Source organism: Hevea brasiliensis, chromosome 11 (assembly GCF_030052815.1).
Source record: "Hevea brasiliensis isolate MT/VB/25A 57/8 chromosome 11, ASM3005281v1, whole genome shotgun sequence".
Taxonomy (NCBI): domain Eukaryota; kingdom Viridiplantae; phylum Streptophyta; class Magnoliopsida; order Malpighiales; family Euphorbiaceae; genus Hevea; species Hevea brasiliensis.
Genome location: NC_079503.1, coordinates 76,211,264 through 76,231,396, shown reverse-complemented (window position 1 = coordinate 76,231,396; position 20,133 = coordinate 76,211,264). Strand labels below are relative to the sequence as shown.

Below are 20,133 nucleotides of genomic sequence, written 5' to 3'. Positions count from 1 at the left end.
TTAATCGGTAACTGAAATTACCTACTAAATATCATTATATTTAGTTGGTAAATTTAGTAGCTATTTTTTTTAATTTCTTATAATTTTATACCAATATCTACTCATTTTATGAATTTTGCAAATTTTTAACAAAATTTGCGTACCGTCAGGTTGTTAATGTCACATTACGGCAGATGAGTCTTTGGATCATGTTTTTTTTGCTCTATACCTTAGCCAGACAATGTTGGAATATATTTCATCCGCCTCTTTTAATAATACTATGACAGACGTGCAAGTCTGGTTAATAAATGTTTTCCCCTCTTGCGATTTATATGTTGTGCAGATGACCTGTGTAGTGCTATGGATGGTATGGAAGAATCGTAATGATGTTGTGTGGAACCATTCAAATGCGTCAGCGGCAGATTTGGTTAGTGCAGCTAAGTCTTTCTTCTCTCAATGGTTAGCGGCCCTAGTTCAGTAAGAAATGTCCTCAACAGGTGCGTCAGATGTTAATGTTAGTTCCTCTGAAGTGGAGTCATGGCAGCGTCCTCCTCCAGGTGTTATGAAGTGTAATGTTGATGCTTCTCTGCTGCGGGCTATGGATAAGCTTGGGGCTGGTTGGGTTCTGCATTCATCAGATGGGGAATATGTTGAAGCTTGCCAGAATCAGATGCCTGGTCCTATGGACCCGAGGATTGTTGAGGCTCCTAGTATGAGAGAAGCTCTCAGTTGGATAGGAAAGGCACCTGCAGAACGTCTTGATGGACGTTGCTTTTGGTGCATGCCCTTAGTAGTCCAGCTTTTGATTGTTCCTATTTTAGTATCATTGTATAGGATTATAGGTTGCTGTTAGAAAAGCTTGTTGGATGCTCTGTTGGTTTTGTTAGAAGATCAGCGAATTCTTTCGTCCATACCTTGGCAACGACAACTGTTTCGGTGTTTGGCCTGAAGGAGTGGGGTCCTGTCCCTCCTTTGTTTATTTCTCATGATTTGTTTGTTGATTTTTCTTCATGATTTAATGAAGTTTAGTTTTAAAATAAAATAAAAAATAAAAAATAAAAAGAAGAAGCAAGTGCTTAAGATCAATTGTATCCCATATTACCTCTGAATCACTTGTAGAATCTTTTAGAATCTTTCACAACCACATCTACACCAGAACAGACTAACCCCAAATCAAATGAAATGAAAAATGTGGTATGATTACAGAAGAGAATAATAACAAACTGATTACAAAAAGGGTAAAAACAAAAATGTGAATCTTGAATCTTAAGTCTATGTTATCTAACAGTAGACGCAACAGTATGAGCCCACCATTTAAGATTATCTTTCATGTCCATCTCATTACTCAAAGCAGGAATTCTCCAATTCATCAGAGAATCCTCTTTCTTTCTCCTTTCCAGGCCACTCCATGCTTCAGAAAGATAAGGCCTTGAAACTGTGGCCTCATCAACTCGACTCTCTTCTGCTCCATCTTTCTTTCCCAGTCTTTGTAACCCTGGAATTATTGAAACCAAACTTGAATCCTTGTCTTCCTCAGAAAACAGAAAACCCAAATCCATAAACCCTTTAAGCTCTTCAAATTCCAATTCTGACAAACTCTTGTTCAAAGTTTTCTTCCCTCTTCTCCTGCTTCTCGTCTTACTTATAGGTGATTCTCGGACATATAGTTTCTGTGTTTGTATTGGCACAGAATTTTCTCCCTCTTCTTCTGTAATTTCCTTGCTTGAAAGATTGGTTTCGAGCTTTGGCTTGGGGAGGACTGAGTCCGGAGAGAGAGAAAAACCAGAACCAAAGCTTGCTTTAGGCCACAATTGATCACTCATAGACCTTGAAATGATTGTTGGCACTGTGTAAATCTCTGGTTTTGGTGCTTCTTTCTGATTTTGTTGATCTGGGTTGGCATCAACACCTGATGATTTTAATAAACGTGATTGTTTCTTGAAAATTTCCATCTCAAACCAGCACGAATCAAAGAGCTCAATAAATTCTTTCGCTTCCATAAATGGCAAGACGGCTATAGAACAAGCAACCGAGAGGTCAATCAGAATCTGCAATTTGTGTGCAAGATGTTAGCCTTAGCCTCTAGGCCCTGAAGCGCTTATAAAGACTCAACATGTGACCGAAATTGCCCTTCAGCTTACCAGTAAATTACACAAACGATTCAAATTGAATCATTGCATTTGCACGTTTAATTTTTAAAACATTATATTAATACACAAGTTTCTTTTACTAATATTATATTGATTTTGGTCTTAATTTATACTTTTATTTTCCGTGTAAGTTGCTTTTCCCGGAAAGTAAAAACTAATCGATGCGCGTTTAGCGTCTAGAGAGATATGACGTGATGCAAAATGAAATTAGGAAAAATTACAACTTAATCCTTATATTTAATAAAATTAATTATTTTTATTTAAAAAAATATATATAATTTAATTTTTTATTTTTAATTTATAAATTACTTAATTTTTCTATTAATATTTTTAATAATTATATAAAAATTAAATAATTAATAAATTTTATAATTATATTCAACTCAACTCAATTAAATTTTTATCCTTAAAAATTTGAGATCGACTGTATAAATTCACTTTTTTCGCTCCAAATGACTTTAGGTTAAATTCAAAAATTTATAAATTTCTTCAAAATATTAAATAATATATTTTTAAAATAAAAAATCAAATCATTAATTATATTATAATATAAAAAATAAATAATAATTTTTGTATAAAATTATTGCAATGTGGTGGGGACATGAAAGTTAATGAAGTGGATGTATTCAGATGAAACTACCAGATTTTGGTGATAATGCTGGTGGAGATGGTACCCAAAGCCATCATCATATTGTGTCATTTCTATCATTTTGTTTATACAACTGAAAGAAGTCACATCTCTGCCTGGGGTTTTTGTATGTTATGTAGCATAACATGATAAGAATAGGGGTGAGCAATCGGTTCTAACTGAATCGAATCGAATTGAATCGAATTAAATTATAAAAATTGAATTGTCAATTTTAGAAATTGAACCGAATCGAAATTGGTGAAAAATCAAATCGAATCGCTTTATTTCGGTTCGGTTCGGTTTAAATCAATCGGTTTGATTTTTAATTGATTTTTTAATTTAAACTTGATTTTCAAGTTATTTGATTTAATTTTAACTTTGGTTTGAACCTAATAACCATTAATCAATGAAATTAAACGATTAATATATGTAAAATTAAATATAATTCATAAATTTTTCATAAAAATAAATTAATTCAAAAATCGATTTGATTCGATTTGACTATATAAATCACTATTCGGTTCGGTTCGGTTTAACCAATTTTTTTCTCTTCAAAACCGAACTAAACCGAAATAACCAAAATTTTTATAAATTAAAACCGAACCGAACCGATTAAATTTTAAAACCGAACTGATTGAACCGAATTGACTTGGTTCGGTTCGATTTTTCAGTTTGAACCAAATTTTGCTCGGCCCTAGATAAAAATATTTGTGATTAGTATTTATCTTAATAATAATTTTAATAATATTAATCATTAAATTTTAAATTATTTATTTTTTATCTATTTTTTTAGTTTTTTATTTGCTGTTTATAAGTTAATTTATCAAAAATTTTAGCACATTATTTTTATTTAATTTTTAAAATTCCATTACATATCTTATTTAATATTTTTTTAATTATTTTAATAATAAATATATTTATAAGTATTGAAAACTTGTTGCTAAATTAGACCTAAATGTTATTTAATTATGATAAAATTAAATAAAGAATTAAGAATAAAATTTATGTACAAATTGATTGGTTCGTACTGCCCAGCTGAGTCAAAAAAAATGTACCATACGCTGAGTTAATATTTAATTGCAATTGCGCGTAGCATATGCTAAATAAGTTAGGTAATATAAGTGTTAGGTGAAAATAAAAATAAATAAAACATGGTCTGTAGTGTGATGGAGAAGAAGAGCAGATAATTTCAAAGATGGAGAAAAGAAAAAATCAATCATTAATAATTAATGAAACTACAAAACGACAAGTGGCTGCCACGAATAATTATTTTTTTTTTATTTTTTCATTCTTAATTATTATCAATAAAATTATTTTATTTAATTAAATTTATTAATAAAATTATTAATTATATATACTATTTAAATTTAATTTGTAACAGTGTGAAAAAAATAATAATAAATTTTAAAATGATATTTTATCAATATTTTAATTTTATATAAAAATAATAAACAATAAATAGTAATTGATAAGTTTATTATTAAATATTAATTTAATGTTTGTTAAATTCATAAAGTTTAAATTAAATATTTAAAATTTAAATTTTTCATGACAAACAAAACCTCCAGTAATAATCAAATTATCTCTGCTGAATATTAATTTTTTTTAATTATAAATATGCTGTGATTGACACGTGTACGACCACTTTTTACGCGGAAAATAGAACTCTTATTTTCTTCTCAAACTATAACATATTTCTAGACTAATTATGATTCGTTGAAAGATATATATATATTTTTTTTAAAAAGAGTAATTGCAACACGAGGGCCATGCCTGAGGCAATTGCCAGTAGCTGCTTGACAGGTGGAATAAAGAAACGTTGTTCACGTTGTTCTAGTGGTTAGCTGGGGACTGTTGCGGTTCAGGTATTCACACATGCAAGCTGCTACTAACTACTCGATTTTAATTTTTTTTATAAAAATATTATTTTATTAAATCAAATAAAACTTTATTTTAATTAATTTATATTTTTATATATATATATACATGCGCCCACACATGTATTTTATAATATATATCATTTTGAAATTAATAATTATATTTTTTAGTCATATTGTTTACATTTATTTTAAGTTTAAAATGTTAAATTTTTTTATAAATTTAAATAAAATTATGATGAATTACAAGTATAAATTGAGAGAAATTTTAAAAATCAAAATGATAACATTAAATATAATATAATAATTAAATATTAATCATCAGAAAACATGACAATTTTGAAAGTTGGGTTTTCTTTTTGACATTTCCACAGAGGGAATACAAAAAATAAATAAATAAAAAGAAACTATATAATATGTGAAAGAAATTAGTTTTTGTGATGTAAAATATGGCACACGTGTTCATTGAGCTTATAGACTGATTAAGAGTTAACAACGTGTTGCTTCTATATAAATTGTTTTATTTATTCGTCAATAATCACATGCAATACAAAGATATTCACAAAATGTAACATTAAAGTTGGTTGACCGTAAACCAATTTAAAAAAAAAAAAACTCTCCTTTAGATTTTTTAATAATTTTAAATTTATATTCTTTTAACATAGATATGTGTTTATTATCGGTCTATTCTATTGATAGATTTGAATTTTTTAAAAATTTTTTTAAGAGATTTGATCTCCTTTTTTATGAATATTGAATACTTTCTCTTTTATAAAAATTTACTATTTTTTCTATTGCTATGATTTATCTTTCTTTTTTTTATCATAGAGTTGTGAGTCTTTCATTTTATTATTTGAGTATAAATATAATGATAAAAAAATATAAATTTTTGTTCATGAGAATATTAAAATTTGATATTTTTAAGATCATGCTCATGATAAGAGCATTGAGCTAAATAGTGGTAGATTACCAATACACGAGGCTTACTTTCCACCGAATGAACAAAAATTAAATATTTTATCAATATGATCAGATTTTTTAAATTAAAATAATTATTATTATATTTTATATAAATAATTTACCTTAATTCTTTTTTATACAAAATTGTACTATTATAAAATTTTTAACTTCATATATATATTGTGTCTTTGTTTAATGAAGACACTATTTTTTTTAATTAATTTATGAATCGGTTATCAATAATAACTAATTTTGTAATAAAAAATTGAATGAATCGCAAAATTTTCCTTTAAAAATTCTCTCTGATTTTTTAAGATAATTAGCAACTAATTGAATTGATTGCTAATTTACTTGTATCACTACTCATTTTTTCTTCTCTTTATTCTCTTTTTTCTCATTTTTTTTATCATTTTTTTCATTATCATCTATTTTATTTAACTTTTCCTTTGTAATTTATTTTCTTCATCTTTTTTCTTTCTCATTTATTTTCTTCTTCATCATCATCTTTTTATTTATCATATATTCTCTTCCATATCATATTTTTCTTTCTCATTTATTTTCTTTGTCATCTTTTTTCTTTTTTATCATCTTTTTCTTTCTTATCTTTTTTATTTAATTTATTTTTTCCTCAACATAAAATACAATTTTTTTGTACAAATGTTTGTTTTAGTAAATCATTTGTAGTATTAATTTTTAACAATTTTTTTTGCTATAATATATATAGTACTTTATTTTAGCAATTTGTCTTATAACTATCTTTTTATATTTAATTTTTTGTTAGTATTGTGGTTAATATTAGTATTTTTTTTAAAATATTTTTATATTAATTTTTTAGTACTTATTTTTCATCAATAATTTATTATTTTAGTAATTTTTTAAAATTTATTTATTGAAATTTTTATTTATTATTTGAAATTTTAATTTTTTAAAATTAATTATTAACTTTTCGATTGTTAAATCAGTTACAAATAGTAATAAATTTATAAATAATTACAAAATTGTAAAATTAAAGATATCAAATTTTTTATAACCAATTATGTTTCGATTGATAATAATAATTAAATTTTTTTTTTCAAATTTTTTTTAAAGTTTTAATTAATTTAACAATTGATTCAATTTTCGGTTGCTATTTACAATCAATTTCATTGTAGCTGATTAAATTAATTATTAAATCGATTAACAATTAGTTTTAATGGATTAGCAACCGATCGAGTCTATTGCTAATTCGTTTTTTTTTTTTGAAGTGTTATATATTTATTAATTTTTTTTTTCTCACATTCAATTTATTATTTGGATGGCTGAATGGAGAGGAATTAATTACAAGAAAATGTAAAGAGCAATCTCTCATCATTCGCTTTAGGAACTTTTCTATTTGCATGGAAATTAAAAAAAAAAAAAAGTAATAACAGAAAGCTTAATTAATTAAATATTTGGATTTTTGTTATTTTTACAAAAGAAAAAAAATTTTTCATTAAATAATTAATTTTATTGCTTAGCTTTTAATTTTTTAAACCTTTTAATTCAGGATTTTACGTTGAAACCGAGCCCAATACCCAAAGTATTTATATTGGAGCCCACTAACACAAGTTCACACATCATAATAAACTTGATCCAATTTCCACTTTTAACTCTGACCAGATCACCAGATTTTGCATTGAATGGGTTCAAAGAAATATATAAAATTTTTCTTACCTAAATACTATTTATTATGAATTAAAGACGCAAAATATATAATAAAGCTTATCTATTAAATTCATAAATTTTATATGATTGTATTTTAAGTTGAGTTAATAGAGTCTAGACAAAAATTTTCCATAATTATATATACAAGTGAAGTCATAAACGAATATACTTCATGCTGCATGAAAGAAAAAAAAAAAAAATCATTCAATTGAAACTTACTGAATTTTTTTTTTTTTTTGGTAGAATTCAGAGAGAAGAAAATCCATTACTTCAGAGATCGAACATGAATTGCGGGGCAAGTCTTCTTTGGCAGTGAGCCTACTCTTTAATTAATTTCTGCTTAATTATGAGTTGCCAACTGCCAAAGCAAGACTTGCACAGTAATGCAATGCCCATATATGTGTAGGGTGCCCTGTATTTTTGCACCCATGGAACAGTTTCCGGGTTCAATAGTAATTTATAGCTCACTAGAACTAGAAGAATGTGGCATTTTCACTGCACAAGGGAAGGGATATTCTAAGGACAATCCATTATTTGCATGGCAAAGGGAAGCTTCGGTCGACAGTTCTAGTTCACGTATAATCTCTGCTCTTTTCTTGTGGATATGTGGACGCCCTTAATAAATAAATAATAATTCTATTAATCCTTCCATTCTAAGGTTCCTTCTGAGTGAGGGAGAATGTCCATTGAGTGCACAGAATAAACCCTTCTCATAAAAAATGCTAGCATTAATTAATTATGGGCAATTGATAAATTAAAACTATTAATTTATATGAATTTCACATATATTAAATGATGAGTCCATATATGATTTATGAATTAGTAGTCTAGATGTAATATCACAACTAATACTAGGAGTTATTAAATTATTATATATACTTACGAAAAAAATTTATTTAGATTATGAACTCAAAATATAAATATATAAATTTTATTTATTTATGGGAAATTGATAAATTAAAACTATTAATTTATATGAATTTCACATATATTAAATGATGAGTCCATATATGATTTATGAATTAGTAGTCTAGATGTAATATCACAACTAATACTAGGAGTTATTAAATTATTATATATACTTACGAAAAAAATTTATTTAGATTATGAACTCAAAATATAAATATATAAATTTTATTTATTTATGGGAAATTGATAAATTAAAACTATTAATTTATATGAATTCCACATATATTGAATGATGAGTCCATATATGATTTATGAATTAGTAGTCTAGATGTAATATCACAACTAATATTAGGAGTCATTAAATTATTATATATACTTACAAAAAATTTTATTTAGATTATGAACTCAAAATATAAATATATAAATTTTATTTATTTTATATCTAAGTCTCACTATATAGATTATATTTTAAATTTATAGATTATATTTTAAATTTACAATCAGATCTAACAAGAATTTCTCTAATATTCCAACAAGTTGTGTAGCATCGTTTTGAAGATTTTCCCTTGGCCTCCTTACTTTCCAAAGAGGCAGCAACATATAGGTGGAAACTAGTTGAAAGGGACATGAAAATAGAAGGGCATCACTTTTTTGCAAAAGAAAACAATAATCAGAACCATTCACAGAGGAGAAGATAGGGAAAAGCCAAAGTGTAAATTGAAGAAGGAAGATCCAGTGGCATCTTCTTCTTCTTTTATGTATATCTTTCTCTATTATTGATATATGCTGCATGTTTTTACGTCTATTCATGCATGTGTTGCATTCTACGTAATATCTACGCAAGTGCATAGATAATAACGCATGCATGTGCGCTTAAACTTTTATAATTCGTCTCTTGCATAAATACGATCACCCCATGAAAGCAGAATATCATAATAAGTTAATAATAACTAATTAAAATAAAGAACATATAATTTTTCCTCCATAGCTCTTAATTAATATTATAATAGCAAATCATGCTCAAACATAAAACATCTGTGAATTTTTTTACAGGATTAAATTAAATATTTAGAGATGGCTCAACAAGGTTGGCTCTAATATTGTGTAAAGAAAATAAACTGAGTCTAATCAACTCTAAAAGTTAATTCAAATAAGGAAGATTATCAAATTTTTATATTTAGCACTCTTAATTATATAGAAGGACACAATATTGTATTTTTTTTTTCTTAAGTTTAGAGGAGTCGATATATTGACATTTTCTAATGTGAGGGAGCTGTCTACATTAATTTTGACAGAACATATATCATATATTTATTAATATTTATTTAGTTAAATTGAAAATTTTAAGAGGAAAAGATCATAATTTGAATTTTTAAATTGCACATATGAGATAATTATTTAATCATTTGAGAAAGGACCACATTTCCATGATTAAGAAAGTAGAACCTTCATGGAAATTGACCCAGCATATGCTGCTTCTTATCGGCATAATCTCTTTCTTTTCTTCGTCAATTCAAAATAATTACTGTTAAATTTCATTCCTAAGTCATTATACGTACAGTTAAAATAATCTCTTTTTTGTTGATCATTGTTTAAGCCTCTTATAACACACTAAAAAAAAATTAGATTAGCAATCGATTATGTCACGACTCAACTTATGAGTCGGATCGGTATTAGGACTTCAACCAACATAAAGCCCCTAAGGCCCATAGTACACCTTATTGTTCCCAAACTCATAACCAGGCTCACAATTTAGGCCCAACATGCATATAAAATAATTTAAATTAAACTATTATAATTTTATTTCGGACCAACTTAACCCAATAATTATCAGAAACTCAGATTAGGGGAGCCCAGCTCAACCCTATTACATCATTTACAAACTATTTAAAAATCATAAAAAAATTTTATTCATTAATACAAAAACTTAAATTCATACAGTCCCTAACAAGATTAATGCTGCTGCTAGTATATGCGGAGTTTTAAATTATAAATTATAAATTTAGATAATAATAAATACAATTAAGTAATTATTGATAACCTGTGAGAAAAGAAGCAGGTTATTCTGAAAAAAAAAAAAAGGGTCTCCTCCTATAACCTAGAAAAATAGGGTGAACAGGAGTGAGCGTTCTACTCAGAGAGTAAAATACCAATTTTAAGTATAATTTTCATAGTTATCTAAAGCTAATGCATCCTAAAGAGTGGAATGCAACACTATCATAATTTTCATACAATCACATCATAACAGCAAAAAGGTAATTTGGAGCATTCACACACCCAATCATATTCAAACAGTATATATACGGGAGTTGATCCCCTATACAGCTCTCTTAATCCAATCGCTGCCAGCGAGTGTCTCTCAAGCCGGACTTTCGCTTAATAAACCAAATGCGGGGGCCAGCGAGATCATCTTGAGCAGTACCTACCTCTACTTATCCATAAAGGACCGGGTCTCAGCCAGTATCTCTTAAGCCGTGTCTACTCGTCCTATCCATACCCAATACCACACACCACACGCACGCTAATGCACGCACACTGCTCCAAATTATCATAAACAACATCCATGGCATTTCATCAATTAAGAATAAAATATAAAACGTGCCTAGTATTTAACTACATAGATACATAGTTATAAGTGATGCATGGACATGCCTGAACATATAATAATGTTAAAATTATAATTAAAATTAATATTTTACTCACAGTACACCAGAGGCTATTGTGACTGTTGGGTGAAAGAAAATAGCTAACCTCAATCACCTAGATAATTATGTTATAGATTTATCAGTACTAATTCAAAATAAGATTCTAAAGAGATAACAGACAGCCTAATTCATGCTGAAATTTTGGCAGAGTTTCCCCTATACTTGAGACCTACCAAACCTGTAAAATGGTTCAAGTAATACTTCTAAACTCAACCCATATCTCATCGTCATTATATGGCCCCTCCTGGGCTCTCCAAATCAGGCAATAATCACAATATCATATAACACAATTATAAGACTTCAAAATTAATATTTTTTCAAAAACTATTCAAATTAACTTTAAAAACTCTATAAACTTGCCTCACAGTCCTTAACAATATTATAAGGCTATTACAAAATGAATCATAATTTTCTTATCATCTATAAATATTTTATGAATTTTATTCTAACCCAGTATATGACAAAAAATTAAGCAATAAAGAGTTCAGGTTTACCTATGCAAAATCTAACACTTGGAACGCGTCTAGAATGTCTGAAAATGCTAGAATTGACTATAATATCGATCACGTTCTGAGACGGGCCATCAAGCAGCCGGATTTGGTTGAAAATGCAGTCCCGGCGTCGATGAGCTATTCTCGATCCGATTGCACTTAAATAAAATCCAAATTTTATTAAAAATTATTATAAAATTATTTTTAAATTTTGGAAATTGAAAAAGTTTAAAAATCTCACCAAGCGATCTGAACCGTCTAATTATCGTTTTTTTCAAACAGTGTTCGATTAGAATGGGATTGATCCTATCTCAAAGGTTTTTCCATCCTGAGTCCATTGGTGGCCTTGGATTTCAGATCCGACAATCGGATCGATTGAAACTTGCTGGAAAGCCCACTTCCCAAATTTTCTCTCTCCTCTTTTTTTCTCTTTGAAACTCGCCGTAAACCTCCTTGGAATGGAGCACCGCCGGTCAGGATGGGAAGCCCATGGTCCCAAGAGTCGAGCGCCACCCTTCCCTCGTCGAACGGTCGCCGGAACTGGCCAAAAATGGCCTTAGAAGTCCTCGTCATCGCTCTCTCTCTCTCTTCAATTCTCATTGCCGTTGCCTTTGTTCGTTGCCATTTCCTGTCCACTGGTGGCCGCCGGTCATGTTGAAGTCGACTGAAGCCTCACCCACTACTGGGGGTCGTCGAATGGAGGGGAGAATTGGGGAAGAAGGGCATCGGGTGGAGGGGCTGCGAGAGGGAGGGAGAAGGAAAGAAAGAGAAAAAGGGGGGGGGGGGGGGTGCTGTGCATTGCGTTTTGCGTTTTGGGTTTTTTTTTTTTTTAAAAAAAACTTTTAATTTTATTGAAATTCCTAAACTTTTTTTGTTTGTTCACATAGGTCCCTAATATTTCTTTAATACATTTAAATTGATAATAATAACAATGTTAATAATAATAATAGTAATAATAATTAAATTAATGACCACTAAATCAATTGTTAACAATGTAAAATAATATTCTATTAAACATTTAATATGGATGTTTAAAACTAGTCATAAAAATAAATATAATAATAATGATAATGATAAAAATAATACCCATTTAACAAAAATTACTATTGTAAAAATATTAATTTAAATTCATGAATAAAATATAAATAAATTATTAGCTCAATAAAAGAAAAATATATTTATTAGAAAAATTGGGTTGTTACAGATTAAATCAGTTGTTAATTCATTTAAAATAATTACTAAGCGATTTAGAAACTAATTTAATCAGTCGCAATGAAGTTAGCTGCAAATAGCAACCGATAACTAAATTGATTATTAAATTAATTAAATTTTAAAAATAAAAGTTTTAATAAAAAAATATCGACTGCTATCAATTTAACAACCGATTTAGCAACTAAAATATAATCAATTGTAAAAAGTTTAATGTCTTTAATTTTGTAATTTGACCATCATTTTATAAATCGGTTATTATTTATAACTAATTTAGCAATAGAAAATTCGGTTTCTAATTAAAAAAATATAAAAAAAATAAATTTCCAAATAACAAATAAAAAATTCAAATAAATAAAATTTTAAAAATTACTAAAAATATCTAGTATGAAAAAATATTAACAAAAAAAAATTAAATATAAAAAGAAATTGCCATATATATATATATATTATAACAAAAAATTATAAAAATTAATATTAGAAATAATTTATTAACAAAAAATATATTTGTGCAAAAATTTTTATTTATGTAAAAAAATAAATTAAATAAAAAATATGAGAAAGAAAAAGATGGTGAAGAAGGAAAAAGATAAGAAAGAAAAAGATGATAAAGAAAATAGAGGAGAAAGAAAAATATACTGAAAAAATATATGAGAAAAAAAAACATGATAAAGAAGAAAATAAATGAGAAAGAAAAACAATATGAAGAAGAAAATATATAAGAAAGAAAAAGATGAAGAAGAAATAGATAAGAAAAAAATTATGAAAAAAATATGAGAAAGAAAAAAGTATGAAGAAAATATGTTAGAAAGGAAAAGATGATAAATAAAATAGGTGAGAATAAAAAAGATAATGAAGAAAATGAAAGAAGAAAAGAAAAAAAAAGAGGGAAAAAAATGAGTAGTAGGAAAAAAATGAGTTATAGTTTATATAAGTGAATTAGTAATTAATTTTACAATAATTTTTTTTTAAAATTGGGTGAAAATTGTTTTAGGGGAAAATTTGCAACCGATTATGAATCAGTTGTAAATCAAAATAAAAAAAGTATGAGAGAATTTTTAAGGAGAAAAATCAAATGCTAATATCAACGAATTTTAATTTGTTGTAAAAATCGGTTACTGTTGATAATCAATTCGTAAATTTGTTGTGAATAAAAAAAAATAAAAAATTAGGTGAAAATTTTTTGAGGAAAAAATCAGTTGCTAATATGATTCGATTTTAATTGGTTATTAATAACTGATTTGTAAATTAATTGCAAATCGAAAAAAGAAAAAAAAATTGAGTGAAAATTTTTTAGGGGAAAAATTTAGTAATTAATTTTTAATTAGTTATAAAAATTAGTTGTTATTTAGCAATTGACAAGGATTTAATTACAAATAATAACTTATTTTAATAATCGATTATAGATTGATTACTAATTTTAGAGTTAATTAAAATAAATTTTTAATTTAGCAATCAATTTTCTAGAACAACCGATTTTAAAATGAGTTGTAATTAGCAATAGAATTTAGCAATTAATTTATTAATCAGTTGTTAATAATAATTAATTTTAAAATTAATTATTAATTATATATTTAATATTTTTTAAAAATTAATTATCAACTGATTTAATAATCAATTATAAATCAATAGTTAATAATAATTAACTTTTAAATTAATTATTAAAGTTTTAAAAATTAAATATTTTTATTAAAAAGAATTAAAATACAAAATAATTGTAAAATTAATTACAAAATAAATTTTTTTAAGTGACGCAGACACTAATTAATGCATGGTGCTCAATTTCAGCTGTGCGACTCCATAAGCCCAAATATGAACTATTCAATTTTCAGTCTCCGGTGCCAGTGTAGGCCTGGCAACCGGTGGTTTAGGTTAAACGGGGGATGAAACCAGGACCGGACCAGTCACACTCGGTTCCAGTTCAGATTCCAATTGATTTCAAAACATTTTCAACATTCCAAGTGGCATCCTATTGCCTTTCCAATATGCACTCGCGTACATGCACTTCAATTTGTTAATGTCATAAAAGGAAATTAAGGTTAATTTTTTTTGAAAATTTTTTACTATAAACATTTAATTAATAAAAAATTCAACTAATAAAAAACTTAACTAATAGAAAATTATATATATATATTATAAAATTTATCATGATTTTTAATTAAAATGATAATCAATAATTAACTACATAAATACAATTAGGTACAAGTAAGAATTGCTCCATCTTCCTTATGCAATGTGAACCATATAATATATGACAAATTTTCCTATATAATATGGGTGATCTTTCTTCAATTAATTTTAAAAATGTAATTTTACCCTTAAATTTAAGTTGGAAAATTAAAATTATTTAATAATTAAAATAGTAATCCATTTAAAACTAAAAATTCATCAATACCCAAAAAAAAAAAATATTAAAATACGTATAAAAAATATTGTACTATTTCTTTTAGTGCATGGAACCTCAATTTAATGACTACACAGTATTCATTCAATGGGCATTATTGGGATTTAGTTAACTACGGGGAGATATTTGGATGCATATCATAAAATTGCATTTAGTTAAGCGACCTTCGGAATCAATGAAAAATTGCAGACTGAATTTCTTGCTTTCACCAAGTCTATCAACACGTAGCTAATGCAAATTGCCAGAGGTTACATGGCATAGAATAATTTCTTGCGTGCAATGATCTTCCCCATCCCTTGCAAAACAGAGAGCTTGCGGACATATACCTTTCCTACTTCTGCAAGAAAAAAATATGGAGAACAGCAGCATAAATGTTTTCAGTTGCTCATTCAAGGCTAGGTAAAAACAAACAATTTAATGCTAATAATTTTAAAAAAATATAGACGAACAGAGACAAAAAAAAGTTTTGGGGATTCTAGAAAGGTTAATTACCATTCACATCTTGAATCGGGTGAAGTTATTGCATAGCATAGATGCAAAAAATTGTCACAGTGTGTAATTTGATTGTGATAAGTGCTTGCAGTGTTATCTGTAGTTATGCATTTTCATAGATGCTTCTGCATATATAATTTTCTTAGAAGATGCAGATATACCAAACTAAAACGTTGTGCATGCAACATTATAAGAAATATTTGCCAATCTTAGACAGAAAGGAAAAACTGTATTGACAGAATCATGCAGTGAAATCAATCCCAGTTTTCATAAACATAAGGGATAGCACCATAAAGAGCAACTGAAGACGACATTTCCACTCTGACAAGCCAACCAAACTGCAGAAGTATTGCCGGGCAAATCTCCTTTGGCATGGAACAGCACACTATAAGAATGCACAACATAGGTATCAAATCTCAGTGTGGCTGCATGCCAATGGAGGTTTTACCCTGTAATGCAACTGCACCTCAAGTCACAGAATCCTAGCCTTGAAGCTTGTTATTTATGCCATCCTAGAGGAAGCATATACTGCAGGACAATGCCTTCATTTTGGAGTTGAAGGCTTTTCCTTCACTTTATTCCCTAAAGTTGAACTCACTTCTTTAAATTTTAGACTGAATTCCTAATGAAGAATGGACTACAATAAACTTATAATACCTGATTTGATTGTGGTTATTATTTATTAAACATATTAATGTTGAGCTTTTGAAATAAAATCCTCTTGAACATTACTATTGCACCCACAAAGGAGGTCAATTAATTACTATAATAGCAACTTTGTATAGTCAAGAAGCGAAATGGAGGATTTCTACATATTTCACTTCGTTCAACCACGCAGTTCTATGAAGAAGTGTAGTTTTCACAGGGAATCTCTCTTTATAAGCTTTGCTTTATTATGCTGAAATTATAAAGAAAATACGGAAAATACAAAAAAATAAAGAAAAATGGAGTAGCTCTGCCTTGAAAGTTACTTTAAGGTGGAATATACCGAGCATGTTCTTCATATCTTTGTCTTCTACCAGCAATGGCTCCCCTTCATGGCTGTCAAAAGCCACCACATGGACCCCTTGACTGATTCTGTGCATCCAAAAATTGAAGCAGCAATTGTTATTTAAATTTGACCTTTCACATCCTTGTGAACACCTGGGTCTGATGGGGTATAATGCATTTTCTAGAAGCAGCATTAAATTCGAAACCCACAAGAAACATGTTAGAAACCAAACTCAATTGATTTTAAAACCTGGTCCTAAGGTTAGAGGGGTTTAACAAGTTCTCAACCCAAGCCCAATTTCAAAATCAGTGCTAAGATTAGATGGGCTAACAAGTTCTCAAGGTCTATAAGCGCAGACGATTTGAGACAAAAAAAAGGTTAAAAATAATTTTTTGTAGGAAAAGAATTAAGCTTTGATACTATGTTAAAAGCCTAAGCCTAACTTTAAAACTCAGGTGCAAAATTGAAAAAGGCTAATTGGTTATAATGAGGTTTTAAGCCCTATAAGTAGCAATATGGGACAAAGATATTAAAATTATTCTTTTGTACATAGAAGGGGGACTGCAAGGGAATAAAAAGGATTAAATTTTTTTGAATCCCTTCTCTAAAATAGATATCTGACCATTGAATTAACAAATCAACTATTTACTATTTTTAAGAAACAATTTTATAGCCTGGTTTGGTCAGAAGTAGTTGCTTCAATGTGCTCGATGTGTTAACTCCGCACACATTTAAATTTTTTGAAGTTCTTCTAAACTATTCTCTTCATAATGGCTTCATGAACGTATAAATTCCTTAGCTTTCTACACACATTCGCACAAAGAGATATTTGATCACTTAAGGTTATGATTGATAAGCATAATATAATGCCATACAATCTCCTACTCCATCTGACTCAAATAACTTTCAGGTCCTAAACCACTTGACTCAAAATGATTAACCCCAGTTACCAGTCCTAATTTTTTTTTTTTTTTAACAAGTTACTAGTCCTAATTGGGGTAAGGTTATTATATACCTTTTAACTTTCCATAAGCCCAGATTGCGTCCCTTGGAACGTTACATAATATATACAATTGAATATTTGATTACATTAAATTCCATTACGTTTTAGCAAACTTAGCATAAATTCTTTGTTTGGTTTACATGGTACAGAAGTAGCCAAAAATATTTGCTGAGCAAGCACATTATTTCAATGAAATTGGCAGGTCTATGTAATTAACTTTACCAGACAAAAATCAATTTTGGAACCTAGAAATTAGATACCATTCATTTCTTGAATATACTTAACGATCAATTCTTGATAGAGTGAAATTAAACTGATAGAATCAATAAGAGATAGTAACCTCAACTTCTATGAATAATGGCTTGTGCACTTCAGTGAGCAGCATTACACAAAAAAGGTATACCAAATCTCTTTATTAACACACTGTTGAAAATTGGAGGATGAAAAAGGATGGATTTATATGAATAAAACTTTTATTAGGAAGGACTAAACAATAATTTTACAAATCAAAAGAGCACCAACGGCACATGCACTTACTTTCTCTCACTCAAAAGTTTTCATTTTAAAACATATTGATAGGTTGGCTTTGATTTGATGAATCTCATCTTTATCATCTCTTGTGATGATAAGATCATCGACATATATTAGTATTATAGCCAACTTAGCATTCTGAGCTTTCACAAACAAGCTGGAGTTTACTTGTGCCATCATATAATCACTTTGAATCAGGAACTCTACTATCTTCCCATACCAAGCTCCTGGCGCTTGCTTCAACCCATAGAGTGCCTTTTTTAGTTTGCACACATAGCCAAGGTTTGCATTGCTCTCAACCCTTGAGGTTGCTCCATGTATATCTCTTGATCCAATTCTCTATGTAGGAACGCATTATTCACATCCATCTGCCATAGCTTCCAATCCTTAGAAGTAGCTAAGGCTAGTAGAACCCGTACTTTTATAATACTTGCCACTAGACTAAATGTCTCATCACAGTTCAACCCATATTTTTGTGAGAATCCTCGAACTACTAATCGAGCTTTATACCTCTCAACTGATCCATTTGGACATCTCTTTATTTTATAGACCCATTTGCAAGATATAGGCTTCACATCTTTAGGCTTTGGTACTAATTCCCAATTCTCATTATGATTTAAGGCCTCTATTTCTTCTTCCATAGCCTTCCTCCATTCCCTACTTAAGGATGCCTCCTCATATGTGACGGGCTCTTTCATGTTGCCACCGTTAACAAGTGTTGCATTAGCATATTTTGGATTTGGCTTTCTTTGTCTCTCTGATCTCTATAATTGTGGCTGAACTTTTTCTCTATATCCATCTTCTTGAAGTTCCTCGAGCTAGCTTGGTTGCAATTCCTATGATGTCAGTTGATGCACTCCTATGTACCATGGAGATTTAGCTTTTCCATATGATTTGTCACTGATTTGTTCATTGTCTTATTTCTCCTCAACTTGTTCATCTTGTTCAAACTTTCTTGTAGCTTTTCCTTAATTTCCTTTGAATCTGATAGTATTGCTACTTGAAGAGACCACCAAGATGAAGTTTCATCAAATATCACGTTTCTCGAAGTATAGCACCTTCTTATTGTAGGATAACAACAAATATGCACTTAACTACTTTCTTATCAAACTTATTGCACAAATGACTAGGTAAAAACACATAACATACACAGCTAAAAACTCAAAAGTGACTTACAATGGTTTTTATATTCCACAGCTTCTTGAAGGATGAGACATATCCTAGTGGTGCTAGTAGTAGTCTATTAGTCACATGTGTAGCCGTTCTCATGCATTCTGCCTAAAACTGAGGTGGAACATTCTTTGCTTGTAGCATGCTTCTACAAATCTTTGCAAGATGTCTATTCTTCCTTTCAGTTACTCTATTCTGCTGTGGAGTATTTGGATAAGTTAGTTGTTGCCATATCTTGCACTGTTGCAGATACTTTAAGAATTCAAATGAAGTATATTCGCCTCTATTGTTGGTCTAAAGACATTGAATTTTTCAATCAAGTTCTTTTTTCACAGTATCTTTGAACTCTTTAAACATGCATGGAGCTTTTGATTTATCCTTCATAAAGTATACCCAAACGTATATTGAGAAATCATCGATAAAGGTTATCATATATAGATAACCACTGATGGATGGTGGCTTCACTAGGCCAAATACTTTTGAATGAACCAACTCGAGAGGCTCATTTGCCCTGTACTCTAAATCATCAAATGGCAGTTGATGTGCTTTCCCACACTAGCATCTAACACATATTACTTCCTTTTGAATATTGAGCTGAGGAAGTCCTATAAGCATAGACTTTTTCATCATTAGCTTTAACTTATGGTAGCTCATGTGCCTTAAGTGCGCGTGCCATAGATAAGCTATCTCGCTCTTTCTAGTCTTGTCAACATAAGCTGTTTATGTTGACATCACATAAACGAACTCCAAATGTCTACCCTCCAAGATAGGTGAACTGGTGAGTTTTAAACTTCAGCACACCTTAACATCATTAGGTCCGAACGCCACATAGTTTCCAGAAGATGTTAACTAAGATACAAATAAAAGGTTCTTGGTCATACCTTCCATGTAACAGCCTGATCCTTCTCCAGTTAGTATTGTCTGCTTTGGCCCATGGGTGTAACAGCCCGA

The 20,133-nt window shown here is 28.9% G+C and overlaps 1 protein-coding gene across 1 annotated transcript; it reads right to left on the bottom strand.

The window, feature by feature from the left end:
- Nucleotides 1–1,256: 1,256 nt before the first annotated feature.
- Nucleotides 1,257–2,829, bottom strand: LOC110669097 (uncharacterized). Its single transcript, XM_021830590.2, has 2 exons — nt 2,770–2,829; nt 1,257–2,027 (listed from the first exon to the last, which is right to left on the bottom strand). Exons 1-2 carry the CDS (start codon nt 2,827–2,829, stop codon nt 1,257–1,259), a joined length of 831 nt encoding a protein of 276 aa, XP_021686282.2.
- Nucleotides 2,830–20,133: the final 17,304 nt, after the last annotated feature.